Consider the following 20,316-nt stretch of genomic DNA (forward strand, 5'->3'; position numbering starts at 1 on the left):
CCAGCTCATACAGGCCGATCCAGCAGTTTGGTGTGGCCACCGGGTTGTCTGATTTGGCCACACATGTTTTCCAGATTGAATGAGATCTGGCTATTTGCTTCCTGCATAATTGGACACACACTTGACTATACATATAATTATCCAGTTGATTTTGATCAAATTATTTTTATTAGTTTTAATTCTTATTTTTGTATAATCTGTATTTATTGAGTACCACAATTCAAAAACCTTATTACAGAGCTTATTTCAAAATATAAGAAATGCAGGTACAATGTTTTCATTAACAGGATATAACAGGAAAAACACACTATCAAATGTTAGCGCATCTGCTATAGTAAAAGTTAAACTGATCACATCAGCACGTAATAAAAAGAAAGGGGGAAACAAAGGTAAAGAAGATAGAGGGAGGAAGGGCAAGATACATATGTGTTGCTAACAAGTTGAAAGGTAGTCCTCTGATTCTTTGTAGTCCAGCCAGAAGAACCAGGTAGAGATAAATTCTGAATACCTACCCGCAGGGCCGGCTTCAGGGTTCGGAGCACCCTGTACCGGCCCTTGAGAAGGCGCCCTAACATCAATTTTGGGGGATGTGGCCTAATTAACATAGGCCACGCCCCCTGTGTGACGTTATTTGGATGCGTGCCCGCATGGCATGCCTCCAAATAACGTCAGGCTGGGGGTTAAGCCCAGCACTCCGTCACTGACTGGGCTTCCTCTCCCGTCAGTGAATGGTTGCCGTGTGCATGCGCACGGCATCCATTCACACTCCGAGGGTCCGGCACCGCCGCACAGCTGCGGCGGTGGGGGTCCCCAACCTCCCGATGTGACCACCCGCGGGCCACTTTGGCCCGCGGGTGGAACAGCGGGACAGTACTGTTCCGCTGAAATCGGGATGCTGGGGAGGGGTGCCACCCTTCATGGGTGGCGCCCCTGTGCGACCGCACTAGAGCCGGCCCTGCCTACCAGACATGAATTAGTGGGGGGACAGGGGACCTCCAGTACACTGGGATAATTGCTTTCTCAGTGTTGTTTAGTAGCGACTATTTCAAGATGGGCATGGATGAATAAGATCTAGAAATGCAGGTCGGTCTGGTTGTCTGTAAGAAAAATCTTCTTGTAAATTTCAAGCAGCTTTTGCCAGAAAGCGATAATCCCAACTCAGTCCCACCAAATATGGAGAGGCGTCCCCAAGTGATGGCCACATCTCCACCAGTATCTGGAACAGTACAAAACATATTATGTAGAACATTACGGCTACTGTACCAAGGAGATTAAAAATGATAATGCAATCCATTTACAGAGGTGCTTTGTGAGCCGACATGTAAACAATGGTTTTATCAAAGTTAAGGTCATATTCCCTCTGTCCAGCTCTGGTAAAACTCAGGAGGGAGGCGTTGCAATTACTATCTAACAATCTATAAATGAAAGAAACAGAATGATGGACAGGCACCCCAGAAGTACATAAGGGCTCAAAGCAGGTTAACCGAGTCCTCAATGCATTAGTCTTAGCTGAAGAAGCCAGATAGTGGTAAGTCGACAGTAAATCCAATATTCCTTATTAGAGAGATTGAACTGTGGGCCTAATTCAGACCCGCTCGCGAGCGATGGTGCCCTAATGCGCATGCGCGCGACGGAGGTGGTCACCCACAGCTATGCGAGCGGCCAGGAGGCCGCTCCATTTTTAGGTAGGAGGGCCCTGATTCAGAGCGAGCGCTCTGGTCAGAGTGTCCGGCTCTGAATCAGGCCCTGTATTTTTAGCATGGTAAATTGACTACACATTCCACAAGTCACCAGCTGACCAACCTGCAGAGGTCTGTCTCTGTTCCAAAATCTCACTGAACCCTCAACAAGGCCTGGGGGAATTAAGAATTATACATTATCGAAGTCAAGGGACAAATCAGGGAGTATACATATGACAATTGTTGAGCTTTTTGACAGCTCTTCAGGGTGAGTGTGATAGCAGAATGTGAAATGAAAGATAAGTTTGGGGTCCAAGGCAGCAACCATGCCAAAACATTAAAGGGCTGTAGACCTAATTGCAGTAGTTAATATCAGTTTGAGTTCTATTTTTTTTTTTTGTATTACAATGTATTACCTTTAACAGAGTGTGATCCAGTAAGATTAGCTTTCTAGACTCACTCATATTGACTATTCTTTATTTACAGTATTTGTGCTGGGCTTTAAATAAATAGTTCAATATAAGGCTCCATTCATTTATTGTGAACAACATGACAACCATCTTATGCCAAGTTAAACTCTGAAATAAAGACACAGGCCCTCATTCAGAGCCGCTCATTAGCAGCAGTACGCTCGTAGCGTTCCGATGTTGGGAAACCACGCATGCGCCGGTGTTACACTGCGCATGTGCGTACGGCTGTTTGCGATCTTTTTTTAAGTCGTTCGTCGAATAGCGAACAGGAAGTGACATGTAAAATGTGATTGACAGAACAGGCCATATTTGGGGGTGGAGATGGGAAAACGCAGGCGTGCCGAGGCATTTTGTGGGCGTCCCTAAATTATCTCATGCGAACGGCAAATGTGATCGGAGCAAGTCATACGTCACTGTCTGAACTACTTTCCCTTCAAACTGCTCGCACAGCTTGTGGTCTGGTATACTCTACCACAGTGTCGATGGTCTCGTACACCTTCCCTTGCCTCATCGATGTTTTTTCGATTTATCATTTCTTGCCAGAAAAGCAATCAACTTAGAATTGAAAACTTGCTTGTAATGTATTTAGCAACTCGTTTTTTTTAGTAGCACAAAACCGTACGCAGGTGAAATACTGTGCTGCTAATTTCTGGATTAGACAATCAATTAGCGTACCATTTTTTAATTTCTTGGGGGATTTGTTTTTTATTTTTGTGTTATTGCAACAATATTGTCAGCATGTGTGTGTTTTATTTTTAATGGGCCTTGAAAATTCGCATCCATTTTGTTTTGGCAAAGTGTTCCTTAAAACTCCTAAATAGTTTTTAACCCTTTGGAATCTGATTTTCAATTTTTTATTTTTTTTTTGGCCGGGATTACCTAAAAACCATTTTTGGAATAAAGTCACAATACAATGGAGCAGATTTTGAATGTTTTTTATTTTTTATACACATTTTTTTGGTGGCATGTGCATTTGCCAGTTTGCATTTCTGGCTTAAATAAAAAAATGGACCAAAAAAAAAACAAACACAATAGTGGCATTTGGCCAAAAGAAAATAACACATTAAAAACCATTCCCAAGAAAGGAGAGGGAAGTTTTGGGCCTTAAGGAATATGGTGCAAGCACAGAAGGATTGTGGGAAAATTAGCCAGTGCTGTCATCGCTTTTTGCCCCGTTTGGCTGGGGTAGGGTGGGAGCCTGACCGGGTCCGGGATGTCATCTGGCTGGCCTGTCCAGAGGCAGATGTTGGGGCCTCTGGATTAGGCACAAGGCTAGGCACATTTGGAGGGATGGCTGTTGTTGTGCCAGAGGTGGAGGATCCTGATGTTTCGGCAGGAAGGGAGGCCGGCTCCACCATGTGCTGGCGAACGAGCTGCTCCAGGGCATTGGCAATTCGGATATTGGCCCTGGTATTTTCCGCCAGGGCCTGACCAATGGTCACGTTGGCCGCAGCATTTTGCTCCATGGCCTCCGCCACCCGTAGCAGACTGTTGTCCATCCTCAGCAGAATCTCCGTGTGGTAATCCGATTTAAAATTGAGATCTGTGAGGAGGACCACTGCCTGCGAGGGGGATTGCCGTGGACTGGCTTCTGCAGGGTCCCCAGCCGGATCTACTGCTTCCTCCCCTGCAGAGCCAGCAGAAATTCTGCGGCCAAGGCTCCCCTCTGGAGCAGACTCATCCGCCTGTGTCTCTGTGTGAAAAAAGAGAAAAGAGTCACATTAGAATCTACATATTGTCACAAACACATTTCAGAGTTGGTAACATAACAACATTTACCTGGGACAACATGAGGAGCCGCAAAGTCTGGCATGTCCGTATCCATGTTGGACACGCCAAACACCCCTGTGCCAGCTCTTCCAAGTCAGTCAGCTCCAATGACACAGGGGTGGGACCCCCACCTGTCCCCCTTGCATGCCTAGCCCTGTCAGCCAGTTTTTGCTTAAGCCGATACTTGAAATCGGTCCATCTGTGGGTGAAAAAGTTGGCATTATTCCTGCAGTATTTGGCCCTGTAACCACTTGTTATTAAAATGTAGTTTTTACGTACCGGCGTTTGACATCCCGAGGTAGACGGATCAACTCACCCACCCTATTGACAGCACTGGCTATCTCATCCCACATTCTCCACTTCTGGCTTGCACTCATATTCCTTTCTGCCTGTGGCAGGGTGTCCACACACTTTTGGACCAAAACTTCCATCTCCTTTCTTGAGAATGGTGGCTGCCTTGTTTTTTTGACAGCTTTTGTGGGCATACTCGGCCCAGCAGCCTCTTCCATGGCATCCTCAACAACTATTTGTCAAAAGATTGGTTAAATTTTTGGAGTCAAATTTTCATCAAATTCGGGGTTAACAAAATCCTTGAATACAACAGGGACAAATACTTACCGGGCGCCTCTTGGTCATTGTTTTGTTCTGTAGCCATTGTGAATCGCTCAATTTGGACTACAGCAGACCGTTTGTGACTTTCCGTGATGTATTTATACATGCGTCCTCATTATTCGTCCGCATCATTGATTGTACGCTCCTATGATCCGTCCTTAATTTGAGCGGGAAAATAAAGACTATTTATGGCTTGTTGCGACATGAGTTGAGGTGGCGGGTGATGACTGTTGGAGGTTTAGATTGGACGAGTGGTTTTTTGGCGAGCTTAGTGGTTTCAGGCGTTTTTTTGGTTTTTCCGAACTGATTTTTTTTGGAGTTTATTTTTTGAGTAAGTCTTTTTAAAAACTCCTAGAAAATATAATGGATGTAATAACCAAATGTTCTTACTATTTTAGTTTTTTTTATTTTATTTTAGTTATTTTGGCAGTGCCCCATTGAAGTTTTTGGACTGTGACTTATTTGTCGCTTTGCGGTAAGTTTTTATTGTTTCATGATTTGACAATTTTGATGTGTTGGTCTTCGCATATGTTTTGCCAAATAATGTTTTATTTTGAATATAAATCTAGCGTACTGTTTTGCGTTTTTTTTTTATTTTGTTATGTAAAAAAGCATACTATTTAGCGCACTAATGTCTCCTTATTCCCCATGTAAAAAAGCGTACTATTTAGCGCACTAATGTCTCCTTATTCCCCATATAAAAAAGCGTACTATTTAGCGCACTAATGTCTCCTTATTCCCCATGTAAAAAAGCGTACTATTTAGCGCACTAATGTCTTTTTGATTCTAAATTTGGACATTCTTGTTGGTCCACTAAATGTAGGGTGCATTTTCCAAATAATGGGTGCTCCCCCCTATCTTTTAACGCATTTGCAATATTTTTTGGATTCAAATCTGACCACCAAAAATGGTAACACGATTTTTTAAATCTGAAATGTAGGTTGTTGCACTCCTTATTTGGCTCCCACACCAGGGCCACAAAGTGAGTATAGTTCCACACTTACAGCCACCAGGCAGGTGGTGGAGTGCTGTATCGGCCTTTTAAAAGGCCGATTCAGATGCCTCCACCGCTCTGGTGGCGAACTCATGTATTTGCCGGCTATGGTTTCTAAAATTGTGGTCCTGTGTGGGATCTTTCACAACATCGCCATAAGAAGTGGTGTCCCAATGCAGCCAGAGGATGCCTTACCTGAGGATGGCCCCCCCGAGGTTGGTCGGAGGTCAGTATGTGGGGGGCCATACATGATGATGTGGTGGCCCGTTTTTTCAGGTAATTATTGACAAACATTAACTTAATTGACACAATGTCGACATGTACCATTGTAATGTTCCTTTTTGAAATTAAATTTTTAATTTTAACTTTTCTTGTCTTCCTTTACACACCTCGACAAAACGATGTCTACTACCTGCTCCACTAAATTGTGTACATGTGGCCACATTGGATCTTACTTTGGAAACAATTATTTCATCGCCTCATTTGTGGCTTTATGTTGTCCTGCTACTTATTTCATCAGTTCTTGATAGTTTTTTTGGGGGGGGGGATTTTGGTGTTGGGCTTTTTTTGGATTGTATTTTCACTGTGTGAATTGCTTGACACAATTCACTTTCTGTATGTGTTTGGTGTGTATTATTTGTTTGTTTGCCATTAAAAGACTGTTTTTCACTAAATTCGAGTCGCGTGTAACCTGGCACAAAAAAGGCCAACTTTCGTAATGCCTAATCCTGTAATGTCTGAAATGTTTCCGTGTTTGAACCTGTTTTTTGACTTATCCAAAACCTCAAAGGTATTATGTTGAATCAGTAGGTTTAAAAAACTAGGCCGAAGCTGTTTTTATGTTAAAAAAACATTACCCACCCAAAGAAAAACAAGAAAAAGTTTGATTTGGTAATAACCTATTGGTATGTTGAGGTGTTTAATGTGGCAGCTTACATACTTCCTAGCGCTTTGTACAATCTAATGTACCTTACTTTAAAGAACATAATCAAATAGTGGACTTATGGAAGGCTAAACAATGTAATTGTTTCAGACAATGAATGAGACTCGTTAAAATACAACGAAATTTTATTATACAAACAATAATTTTGGCCAAAAAAATAAGGAAAACAAAAAATTAGCGGCGAAGGGCCGCCGCCATGTGGTCAACGACCACTAACATGGCTATCATGTGGCCACGCAAGGCGGCCAATCCTTCCTGGATACAATGCATCCGCCTCTGGTCCTCTGTTGGTAAAAACAAAGAGAAAAAAGCAAAAACCTTACATTAGAAGTGTAAAAAACCAATTCCGCCCAAATAAAAAGTGAAAACAAAGATCCAGTTGTGCTGAAAAACACAAAGTAATGGAAAATGCAAAGATGGCAGAAATACTAAATTACAAATAAACACACAAAAAGGCAACCACAAACAATAAGAAGTAGCCTTGTTAGGGTAAACAATAACTACACAAGTATGAGTGTTTGGACATGTGTGATATGTATCATGGCTAAAAAAAAAAAACATTGTCTAACAAAATAAAAAGGTCAACACGACAAAGGGTTAAATTTAGAACAGGGAAACCTACCGGTCATCGGGATTTGTAGGCCCAACATCCTCCTCTTCATCGGAGGTGGAACAGTGACGTAGGCTCCATGGAGGGGAGATCTGTGAGCAGGTTGATGGCGATGAAAAGCGCCGGGGGGAGGGGAGGGTGAAGAAAAGAGAAGGGGGGGGAGTGGAGTCCGGAATTTGTGGGGGGCTCCAAATTCCAGAGGGAGGTGCCTCAGGAAGTGGCCGGTCAGGGGTGGAGGGGGAATTGGGAGCCAATTGCGGAGTGTCTGCTGTGCTGGGCGTTGGACTGAGGGCCCGAGCCCGGCGTCTGTGCCTGCGGCGATGGCGGATTCTGCGTTCAGCCCCTAAATGAGTAGCGGAAAATGTTTATAATTTATTTTGGGGTGGGGGGGTTGGGGCAAAAAATTAACAACTACACAAATGTTAGAACATTTTAAAAATTTAAAACATGCACACGCAGGCCTTACCAGAAAATTACAACAGGGCGAGAATGAAAACATGCACACGCAGGCCTTTCCAAAATATCACAACAGGGCGAGAATGAAAACATGCACAAGCAGGCCTTTCAAGAAAATTACAACAGGGCGAGAATGAAAACATGCACACGCAGATAGGGCCGCAAAAAATAAAGGAAAACAAACAAACAAATACTTACTTTCAGCTATCCGCTGTCTAAAACAGGCCAGCAAGCGTGGCGTGCGGCGGCGCAGATCTGACCACCTGCGCTCGAGCTGCCCGATCTGGCGGCGTGAGCCGAAGGAGCGCAGGCGGCGGCGAACCTCCGCATAGGCGGATTGCTTCTGGCGGTTGCTGATGGGGGGAGGCTGGCTGGTGATCCGCCGGTCCATCACCTCCATTAGTACCAAAAGCTCCCGCCTGGTAAACGCGGAGGCTCTCATGATGGCAATGGTTGGTTTTTAAAAAAACAGTTTTAATAAAGGCCCTAGAAAATTTTTTATTGGCTAATGTAGTTGGTAAATTAACAGGAACCATTCTATTGGTTAGTGTATGAGTCATGTGTCCTCCAGGCTAAAAAATATAATGTGAGTTATGATAGGCTTGATGCTGTGACATTCGTAAGGTAATTTAAATAAAGAAATGTAAAAAGTAAAATCTGCCTAGCACAAACACAGGAAAACAAGAGGATCATTGGTTCAAACATGTATTTTTTAGAATAATACACATTGTTGAAACCGTACGTATTCTGCGGGAAAAATGACACACGGACAAGATTAAAGTTGATTGAAAATGAAAAAAAAAAAAGGATTGCAAACAGGTGAAGAACAATTAAGCTAATTAATATATTGATTGGCATGAAACGATTAAAGTAGGTATGCAGAATGAACGAGCAGGTAATCGAAATCTGACAGGCCCACTTCCGGTTTGGACTTGTGCGAGCGTTCCCTGCAACCAAATTGGGAGATGGACGGTCACAATGTTGCTCGCTCGTTAGCTAGAGGAGGGGTTGGGAGACTTTGGGGCGGAAGAATAGCTATGAGCGAACTTACGAGCGAGCGCTTGAATTTACATTTTCTCGCTCATTCGTCGAACGAGCGATCAACCACTTGCGTACGGCTCTGAATCAGGCCCACTGACAACAACTGCATTGGTTCGAATCATATTAATATATTTATTCATTGCAAATTATTTTAATAAAGGGTGGCAAAAGAAGGCGCTACCACAACCCAGCTCTAGTCAAATACTTATTTTATACGACAAAGACACCCCCCCCTTTCCATATGCGTAACCTGCGCTGTGAAGGTCTCATCACCCATTACTATGGCATAGTCCGGATGCTTCCGCAAAGAAAGAGTGCAATTGCCCACCCTACATAGGTAGGACACACCCGCCATACTTCAAATGACATGCCCCACAAACGACCAGTTACGCCACATGTGGCAGCTGGTTAATAGTGCCTTTCTGCCTACTGCTTTAAAATTAATTAGTAATGGACAAAAAAAAACACAAACAAACCCAAGGTTTTGGGTAGGGAGGAAGTGGCTTCCAACTGAAAAAGAGGATGGACCAATTCAAATTTATCCTTAAATAGAATACCTCATTATGCACGCCCCCTCTAAACTCTAATTGGCCAACTGTCAAAAAATGAAAAAAGAACCTCACAACAGAGAAAGCTGCCTGGCAACAGATTTCCTAATACTGACCAATCACAAAACATTGAGGACTCTTAAATAGCTTCATGCCTATGCAGCCCTCAGCTAGTCTAAAATAGCAATAATAAACATTGCATGGGATGAATGTCAAATAGCTGTCACATCATATAAATGTTAGACCTGGAATCTACAGGAAGAAGTAGGTTACATAAAGTGAGTCATATAAAATCAATACTTACAGTAATGTTTCAAGAAAAAGAGAAATTCTGGAAATGTGTGGTCAAACAATTATACTGGGAACATATGTTTTAGTTTAAGTTTTGTACATAACCCGCTTTTGTTCACTATTTCATAGTTGAATAAAAAATGAATTGGAGATGCAATCCCTTCATACAAGTTTAGTTGTGCAAAAATGTTTGCAGTACATTAAATAACATTTAAATTTTTCCATATTAAATTGTTGCATATTTACAGCACGCTGTCAGTACCAACAGCATACTTCCCATGGGTCGGGTACGGGATGCCAGCATTCGGGATCCTAGCTGCCAGAATCCAGATGCTGGCATCCCGACTAGGTTACCATCCCGACGGCTCGAGGTAAGTATACGTAACCTAACCCTATCCTAACCCTCCCTCCCCGGTGTCTAAACCTAACTTCCCCCCTAGTGCCTAAACCTAACCCTCCCTCCCCGATGCCTAACCCTAACCCTCCCCTTAGTGCCTAACCCTAACCATCCCCTTAACTCCGCTACTTACCTTCGGGATGTCGGCAGTCGGGATGTCGGCGCCAGTTTTCCGATAAGTGCCGAGATCCCCTTCCCATCATTTAGGCTAAAGAATGGAATCAGTATGACATACCAACGGCTGAATAGCCACTGGTTCTCATACAGACGCCAAAGCCCAATGACAACATATCCCGACAGGGGCATGCAAGTACCTTAACCGTCCCTCTCCCCCCCTAACCCTCCCTTAGTGGTGCCTAACCCTAACCCCCCCTGGTGGTGCCTAACCCTAGCCCCCCCTTCTAGCACCTTGAATCTAACTCTCCCGGGGGGGTGCCTAACCCTAACTTCCCCTCAGGGTGCCTAACCCTAACCCCTCCTCCCCCCTAGCCTAACCCTCCCGGGGGGGTGCCTAACCCTAAGTCCCTCAAAGGACTGCCTAAACCTAACCCTCCCTTCTCCCCGCAGCTAAGAGCTAGCTATACCTGCTTACTTTCGTTCGGGATACCAGCCGTCTAAATATCGTCATCGGGCTAAAGATAGCCATTGGGATTTCGATGCAGGGGCGTATCTATAATGGTAGCAGGGTGTGCGGGGTACATGGGCCCCTGGATCCAGGGGGGCCCCGCACCGCACACCCTGCACCCATAATATTACTTATGTCTCTGGAGTCCCACGTCGGTGCGGGGGTCCGGTGCTGTAAAACGACTGTAAAATGGCCATGGCGGCCATTTTCCAATTGTTTGCGCATGCCCAGTACAGGGAAAATGGCCATCGCGGCCGTTTTCATGGTGACCTGTGCATACATTATAGACTCTAGGCACACTCTAGTGCCCAGAGTCTATAACTCCGGCGCTGGCCGCGCACAGACTGCACACGGGCCCCCTTCTCTCTAGAAACGCCCCTGTTTCGATGCCTATCTTTAGTCACGAGTCAGCCTTCCACTGTCAGGATCCCGATGGCTGCCTTTCCGGGCAGCGGTAATGTCACTACTTCCCCAAAGAATTGGGGCTTGGACCATATCATGGTGGGAGGCCTGGAGGCATTTAACGCAGGTCTCCCAAATTCCTCATTTACCAATTTATCAATTTATTTAATATAAAATAAAATGTCTTAATTCATTGTAGTCCATATAGGGAAAAATTAATCACGTTGACAAAATGACCAATGCAAAGAGTGAAGGGAATTATTTTCACTGCCAGGCAAGCACCAGCGGCCAGTGTGTGTACGGCTTGAAGTGTCATGGGAAATCCCTGCTTTGATCTCTTAGTAGTGGTCAGTGACACTGAGTGGGTGGGTAATTCTTTTATGGAGTTATTTTTTTTCCCACTTATTATTATTATGATGCACCAAAATAGAAGCAAAAAAAGAAAATATTTAATTTACCATTTGAACTATTATGGCTCAATTATTAATAAGTTATGTATTTTATTTCTTTATCCATGGCAGTAACCACCATTCTGCCCAAGCCAAGATCTAACACAGCGTCTGTGTAGACTAAGTGCTGGTATTCCTGAACAGATGTCCCCACTAACAGCTAAAGTGTTATCCTGCTACTGAGTGTGGCAAGTGTACCCCATAATTCTTAGACTGCAAGCTCATTTTGGCAGGGCTATACTGTTTTTACCCACTACATAATGTAATTGTATGTATTTTGTTTGTACCATGGTCCTCTGAATGTATAGTACTGTGTACTATGTTGGGTGTCATGATTGGGTCCGCACTCAGAAATCCATCTAAGTCTGTTAGTTAGGACGTTGGTGTTTTGCAAATCACCCTAACAATAAAATATACTTTTCTGCCTCCACCAAGGAATTAGTGTAGAAAGAGACTTCTCTCACACCAGTACTTCGGTTCCGCTTACAGTATATATACTTTAAATATCAATAGCATACGCCTCACAAGGCCATAGATGTAAGAAAATAGAAATTAAGTTTAAATGTCAAGAATACTTCAAAGATTATAGGTACAAAAAAGGATTACAAATATTAGTATGATTATTAAAAGTACACACAGATTATAGACAATTTCAAAGAAAATAAAAAAGAAGGATAAAACAAAGTTCAGATATCACCTTTGATATTGGCCGGAGTAAGGTCTCTCCTGGAAGAAGTTGGAGCATCCCAGCCATGCAGAGGGAGATAGCAAGTCTGAGATTTAATTACTTGTCTGGTTTCTTGTGTGATGGCAGGACCTTGTTCTCAAAACCGAGTTCCTGTTCGGCAAATGGAGATGACACAGTATGTAGCGTGAATTTGGACTTGCTCCAGCATACTGAGGAGACAGGCTTAGATTTCATACAACCTACAAGTGTGAATTCCTATTTCCCATTCGGCCCCTTGTGGTGCTAATTACACGACTCAGACAATACACTGCACACAGTATGGTTGGTTAGCTCCAGGCCCAGCGACATGGAGGAACTAGGGGCACAGCCATACCAGGCCCAGAGATTCTAGGGGCCCTGGAGGGGCCCAGAGACAAACCCAGATGTAACTACTCCCTTCTCTGCATGTATAGGCCCAGTCACTGCATGGTCCATGGTGTAATGTCCAGCGGTGTATTGCACCAGGCACCGTGGTAATGAGGGTGCCCGCAGCGGCATTGACAGCAGTACTGTAATGAGTCAGACTGACTCATTACTGTATACTGCTGCGGGCCATAACAAAGAAGGAGGAGGCAGTCCTCCCCTCCTCTTCCCCTCCCCTCCTGTCTCCTCCCCTCAACACTGCTGCTGCCGGGGGCCCTGACGTCACAATCTAGTGAACGGCCCCGGTGCAAAAAGCAGATGAAGGGAGTATGGCCTGTGTTCTTAGGCATCTCGGCTAGATATGGATTAGCTACAGTGCAGGTCCTGGTCCTCCGTCACTCACAGGGGTTTGGCTTTGCCCTGCTGTGTCGGCCTGGGGAAGATGCCTGCTGGGTTAAAGGTCAGTTCTTTACTTTTTATTTGTTTATTTTTTTTTATTCTCTCTCTCGCTCTCTCTCCGTAGACTCTTCCGACCAAATTAACCCCATTTACACCCACCAACAGAGGCTCACTTACTCCCTACCCTTCACCCACTGCCTCTCCCCGTCAGCCACTGCTTCTCCCTATTACCCTCTGTTTTTCACCCTTTTCCTCTACCTGTTACCCTCTCCCTGTCACCTTCTGCTTTACCCTGGGGGGCCCTAAAAAAATGTGTGTACCGGGCCCCATGATTTCTGTTGCCGGCCCTGGTTAGCTCTCAGTCACATCCTCTGAAACTTAATTAGGTTTTTGCATAAATGTAAACATTCCTGCCTGCTAGGAGTTGGATGTAACTGAACATACAAAACATTTGGTTACCTGATACAATTTAAACATATATTCAGTGGATCATGTAGGTAATAATAACACATACTGTTACCAATATCATTGTTAATATACCTAGTCCTGTATGAAATGGTCTTTAACATTACATTGGGCCATCAATAAAAACATAAAAATATATTATATTTCATATAGCAGTGAAAAAACATATTTGGGAGTAATTATTATTTTAGGCTTATTTATTTCATTGGCAGTTATAGGAAAAGGTGTCAGTTATACTAGGACAACTTTAGCCCAGATTATAAGCACATTTATTTATTTATTTACCCATTTATTTATTTATTTGTGTCTTACTGGAGCTTTTTCCATTGATTATAATGGATCAATTTAGTAATCATACTTGCTTGCAAATAACGCTCCTGTATCCCGCCCAGGTCTCCCTTTAACACACTTATCCAAATAGCAATTTCCTAGAAACATCTCCACAGGGGCCATACACCTTTCCCTCCAGACACAATTATAATATAAACCCTCTGTTCTCCTCCTCCCATGGATTTAGTATGATTTTTTTTACCATGCACTCACCTCCCATTTAAATTGCCCTCTTTCCCAATCTCCCAGAGCACCCAAAGAGAAAGTAGGTAAGTATTTTTATATTTTTACATGCATAAAAGTTGTTTTGCTTTTTTCATCTTAATGATTCTGATGCAATCGCAAGTGTCTGAAACCAATGAAAATATTTTTTTCCACAATGATTTACTAAATCAATATTTTTTGCCAAACCTAAAAAAGAAAATATCGTATTGTATTGTATTGTATTTATTGTTGTCATCAGCAAAACAAGTTTGACAGACGAAATTACATTGCACTTTTTTAAAACAGTGAATAGCAATCCATGGTAAAGGTTATCACAAACAATTTCACAAAAATAATAAAATTAAAATTAACTAAAGAGATACAATCATAGCATTCAACATGCGCACAGCAGATGGAAGAAAACTAACCCTCAAGCGACTCGTACGTGCCCGAAGTACTCTAAACCGCTTTAAAGATGGGAGCTTATCAAAAAATTCATGAAATGGATGGCTTGGATCCGATATGATACCTTTGGTTCTCTTTAGAACCCTAAGCCCATAAACATCATGAATAGTTGGCAACTGCACGCCAATGATTTTGCTGGCGGTCCTAACAACCCGTTCCAGTGCACTTCTTTCACTCGCTGTGCAGTTGCCATACCAGATAATGATACCAAACGTCAGAATGCTCTCAATTGAGCATCTGTAAAAGTTTAGCATAGTTACTTTGCTAACTCCCGAGGCCCTCAAACGTCTTAGGAAAAACAAACGCTGTTGCGCCTTTTTAATTAGGGACAGTGTATTTAAAGACCATGTCAAATCTGCCGCAACCTGGATACCCAGAAATTTAAAAGACTCAACTATATCAACATCCTGGTTGTTAATAGACACTGGCAATTTCTGCTCTAAACATCTCCTACGAAAATCAATTACCAGTTCTTTTGTCTTGTCACCATTTAGGAGCAAGTGATTATCACCACTCCAAGAAACCAAATTTTTGATCTCCTTCCTATAATGGGACTCATCATTCCTGCTAATTAACCCAACGACTGCAATATCATCAGCAAATTTGATGATTTTCACAGAATCAGAAGTCGACACGCAGTCGTGGGTAAATAGCGAGTATAATAGGGGGCTGAGAACACAACCCTGGGGAACACCAGTCTTAATCAACACTTCCCCCGACACAGCACCTCCAATTCTAACTACTTGTGGTCTATCAGTTAAAAAGTTTAAAACCCAGTTACAAATAGACCCACTTAACCCCAAGTCAAACAACTTAGATGTTAGTGAGATGGGAATAACCGTATTAAAAGCAGAACTAAAATCAACAAAGAGTATCCGAACATAAGAATCCCTCACTTCCAAATGAGCTAAAATAGAGTGAAGTGCTGTAAGTACCGCATCATCAGTGCAACGATTTTTCCTATATGCAAACTGAAAAGGATCAAAATCTACTGGGAAAAAAGATTGAATATGTCCTAATACCAGCCTTTCAAAGCATTTCATTATCAATGAAGTTAGTGCAATTGGGCGATAATCATTAAGGCATTTTACTACCCCCTTTTTTGGAACTGGAACAATATTTGCCTTCTTAAAACATCTCGGCACTACACAATTAAAAAGGGACAAATTAAATAAGACCGTTAATATCCAACTTAACTGGTCTGCACACCCCTTGAGGACTTTACCGCTAATCCCATCCGGGCCGGCTGATTTACACAAATCAACCCGACGTAGACATTTAATCACATCATACTCCTCCAACATAAGAGGAGACTCCCCCACCCGGGGAATTTGGGGCGTAACAGAAAAACTATTCTCTTGATCAAACCTAGAGTAGAACAGGTTCAAATCTTCAGCTAATAGATTATTGTCATTGCTAATCACCTCCTTTTTTATTTTACAACCAGTAATATCCTGGATCATCTGCCACAGGCTTCTCGGATTCCTGTTATCATGACTTCTAGCTTCAATCTTTGCGGAGTAACTAATTTTAGCCCTCCTAATACCTTTCTGCAATTCACACCTGGAAGATTTCAACATTTCTAAATCACCAGATTTAAACGCTCTATCACGAGCCTTGAGTAGAGATCGAACTTCCCCGTTCAACCAAGGCTTCACGTTGGGAAATATTTTAATACTCTTTGTTACTGTAACACTATCCGTACAGCAACCGATGTAACCTAATATAAGTGATGCTAGAGAGTCAATATCTATATCGCCATTTACCCTACTCTCATCAATAAACAAATCCCAGTTTGTGAATTCCAACATATCCTGTAATCTAGTCAGTGCGTCCTCCGGCCATATAGTTACCAGACGTCTGACCGGTCGCACTCTCCTAACTAATGACCTGTAAACAGGTATGAGAAACAGGGACATATGATCGGATCTGCCAATATGGGGGCAAACAACAGTTTCATAAGCTGACTTGAGGTTTGTATACACCTGGTCCAAGGTACGCATGCCCCTAGTTGGAGCCGATACATTTTTATATAACTTAGGCAATACTTTCCTCAGGTCAGCTTGATTGAAATCACCTGCTATAATGAAAACTGCCTCAACATACACAGATTGTAATTTCGCAATTTCCTCGTAAAGAATTCCCAGGGCAATTGTCACATTAGCCTGAGGGGGAATATAAACGGCAATGATAATTGCCACCGAAACTTCTCTGGGCAAATAAAAGGGTCTACATTTGACAGACAGATATTCAATATCCACTGAGCAATGATTACCAATACAGATAGCATCAATACACCAGGTACGCAGGACATACAAACACAGCCCCCCACCCCTACTTTTCCCTGATGAAGAAGTTCTGTCTGCTCTGAACAGAATCCTGTTTCCAAAAGAGACCGCAGTATCCAGAACTAAGTCATTTAGCCAAGTCTCGGTAAAAATTAATACAGAGCAGGACTCCAGATGCTTCATGTATGAAAGAACTGCATGTAATTCGTCCAGTTTACTAGTCAGGGACTGAACATTTGCTAGAAATAAGCTAGGCAAAGGGGGTTTGATAAAACATAAATTGAGCCTGGCTCTAGTACCAGCTCGTTTACCCCTTTTTTGCCTCCTCTCCCTCCTCCGATGCCTCTTCCAACCCTGCCTGCGTCTCCAGGGATAACCGAGTCTCCAGAAATGCCCCTCTCCAGAGCGCTGCCCACCCCCATAATCTCTACTTCCATTGCCGTGCACATGGCTCTTCTCACAACTCCAGTCTCCAGACCAGCCACCACTCACCACCCCAGCTGCGACAGACCCATCCAGGGCCGCCACGCTTGCAGGCACAGTAACTCCAGGGGCAGCAGACACACAAGCTCCAGAAGCGGCAGCAATCCCAGCCACCCCCGCTCCACCCACAATGCCTGTGGCTGAGGGGTTACCCGGGGCTGTACCTCCCTCAGAGACCTGCACAGCCTCTGCGCCGGACCCAACAGCTCCTGCAAGCGGCTCCACTCCACCAGCTCCGGAACCTGCCACTCCACTCCAAACTCCAGTCAGGCGGAGACCAAGGAGCACCTCGCGGGGGTATGTGATCCCACACCAGCCGCCGTCACCACACAGGACTCCGACAAGCAGGAACAGGAACAACCACACCACATCCGGAGCGCGCAACACACGGACACCCGGACCATAGGAATCGCCATCACCGGCACCAACGGTGCTGTACATACTGTGCAGGTAAGATATATAACAATTCTTCACATAAACTTGGATTTTTTTGCTTAATGTTGAAAGAATAACATAAGCAGAAATAATAACTACAACATATTTGTTACAATTTACTTAATTGTCAAAACAAATTACAGCTATTTTTAAGAATTTTTCTAAAAGTAATATACAAAGGGGCAGATTCATTTAGTCATGGGATTTACCGCACAGCTGCAGCTCTGTCCTGAGCTATTCCATAACTGCCGCCACCACGCGCGGTAAATCCTAGAGGGTGCACTCATGAGCTGCGAGTAAACATCCATGTTAAGTGCACCCTCTGGGGATTAAAGTGCAGGGTAATTCCATAGCACCAGCCACATGACCTGGGAGCTAAGAATTCACATGCATAAGTCACAGGCTTACTGCGCGTGGAAATTGGCACATAATTGAATAGCTCCAGGCGCTAAACCCAGGAGCTGCAGCTGAGTGGTAAGTGGCACGGCGAATTGAATTGGCCCCTTAATGTACCCCGTGGAACCTGCATGTTAGATAGATTTCTCTAGGTGTGTCAGAAGATTGAGTCTCACCTCTATTCCCTTTTCATGTATATGTATTAAAGGGCTTTTGGAGCAGTTTTCGTAAAAAACTACTCCAAGCTCTTAATTTCACATTATTTCAGTAAGGCCGCATTTCCCATACTTGTAATGAGAAATGCGATCTGTCTCAGATTTACTAAAATAAAATTGGAAAGAATAACGGGGGAAGCCCTGTGATAATAACACCATCTGGAGATGACATTATTATGACTTTCCCCCGTTACACCAACTCCTGCTCTGCTCTGACAGGCAGAGCAGAGCAGCTCCTGTGATCAGCTTTGTGTGTATAAATAGACCACAAGCTGATCACTGTAAGAAAAAAAAAGGTAAAGAAAATAATCACTTACATGATTGGTGATCCGGTGAGCTCCTCTGTGCCTCCGGTCAGCTGATCTTCGGGATCCTGCTTTGTGTCCCTGGCATCTCAGTTTACAGCACAAGTCAGATGCCGGAGTCACAGTGCATGAGTCCGGCAATCAGCTGACTGGAAGCACACAGGAGCTCATTAGATCACCAATCACCGTGCAGGTAAGTGTCAGCATAGTGGGGGAAAGAGGAGGATATCGCGGTTGGGATCGCCTGGGAATGGGAGTAGCCGGTGGAAGCTCATGCACGGACACACTGCCAGGTTATTTTTTGTGAAAAATACCCTGTGAAGTGCAGGGGAGAGATTTGCAGGGAGAGAGCTTTATTGCATGCGACTATTAATACATTCTTATGATTCTAAGAAAATTCGCAATGTGAGTTCAATCATTATTTTCACATCACAAAACACAAATTATTTTCAGTTTGTATTTAAAAAGCCCCATAATCTCCGAAAGAATTAAGAGCTAGAATTATTTTACATGGTGGTGATCCCCTAGAGTTTAATGTGTATACAGTACAGGAAAAAAAACTCTTTTTGTGGGGACACTGTAGCTTATAACAGTTCAAATTTAATATGTAAGTTTTATTTGTGCCCTAATAAAATCAGAAACCAACAAACAGCATATATCTAGTGAGCACTATTATCATGCAAACATAATAAGTAATATACTGTAAATATACACACTTATTATTTTTTGCATGATAATAGTGATCACTAGATATATGTTGTTTGTTGGTATCTGATTTTATTAGGACACAAATAAAATGTAACTGTTATAAGCAAGAGTGCAGAGTGCAAATACAAAAATAGTTTATGTTTTCTTTTATGTGCCAAATATTGAACTGTTCCATGCTTTCCTTGTTTTTTTATTATCACTCTGAATGTGCTTAATGGTAATTTCCACAAGCTACTATTTTTTTATAACCTGTCACCACATCTCATGCACTTCTTGGCACCAGGAAGATGCATCAGAAAACTGCAGGGCAAAAGTAAATATGACACAATGGGTCTGATTCAGAGTTGGACACAGACGTAGCCGTGTCTATTGGCGGTCACCCATCTGAGACAAATGCCGCTATAGGTCCCTTCCCTGGTATACATCCATGCTTATGAATGTGCAAGGACTAAGACGTGCACTATGAGCATGTCTAGATGCTGTAGCACAGCCTGGTGCATCTTTACATATCACCGTAATTAGCACCACAAGGGGTCTCACTATCGAAACTTGCATCAGCCATATAGCAAGATTTGCAGTCTGAGTATGGCCTCCTATATCAGTGGCTGTGCGTCTGTGTACGCAATTACTTCAGTGACACACACATAGCTATTGCAGCCACGACTGCATTTTTTGCCACAGTGCGAGTGCATCTTTATGCTAATGCCATGGCCGATGGTATTTGTACAGAGATATCCACCAGCTGCAACACTAATCCACCGCACTGCTTATTAAGAAGCGTTATCGGTCTCACCATCAATTATTGCACCAGCCCTATGGAGATGCAGGATCTCTAGCCACCCCCTGTTATCTCCCAGGAATACTCACTGAATCCCCAGCTCTTGTGGCTAAGGGCCTGATTAAAAGGTGCACGCTATTTGCGTGTGCTCGCTCTGAATCAGGGTGTCCCTACTTTTTTTTAATTCCGGCGTCCAGGCCGCTCGCACACCTGTGGGTGACCAACCACAGCTTGTGCGAGCATCCTGGCGATGGTCGCGATTATCACGACCATTGGCATTGCGAGGAGACCCTTGTGGTAGGGTCTCAGCACTCGCAATGCCAAGTGGACTTCCGGCTCTAATAGAGCCGGAAGTCCACTACTGACATCACAAGTGATATCAGTAGGGCCGGCCACAAATGGCAGGCGTTCCCGAAGGGAACGCCTCTTTTTGTTCAGCCACCCCCCCTACCCACCTACAAAACGGGG

General features: G+C 43.5%; 1 protein-coding gene across 1 annotated transcript in view; it reads right to left on the reverse strand.

Annotated features, from left to right (window-relative positions):
- Positions 1–219: 219 nt before the first annotated feature.
- Positions 220–20,316, reverse strand: part of LOC148538677 (uncharacterized) — a 73,803-nt gene continuing 53,706 nt past the window's right edge. Inside the window, exons 4-5 of the mRNA XM_088452569.1 lie at positions 11,985–12,125; positions 220–1,216 (exon numbers count right to left, since the gene is read on the reverse strand). Of these exons, the coding sequence (XP_088308695.1) occupies positions 12,072–12,125 (54 nt within the window). The 3' untranslated portion in view covers positions 220–1,216; positions 11,985–12,071. The remainder of the gene's footprint in view (positions 1,217–11,984; positions 12,126–20,316) is intronic.

This window comes from Taudactylus pleione, unplaced genomic scaffold (genome assembly GCF_031769625.1).
Source record: "Taudactylus pleione unplaced genomic scaffold, aTauple2 ptg000038l, whole genome shotgun sequence".
Classification (NCBI taxonomy): domain Eukaryota; kingdom Metazoa; phylum Chordata; class Amphibia; order Anura; family Myobatrachidae; genus Taudactylus; species Taudactylus pleione.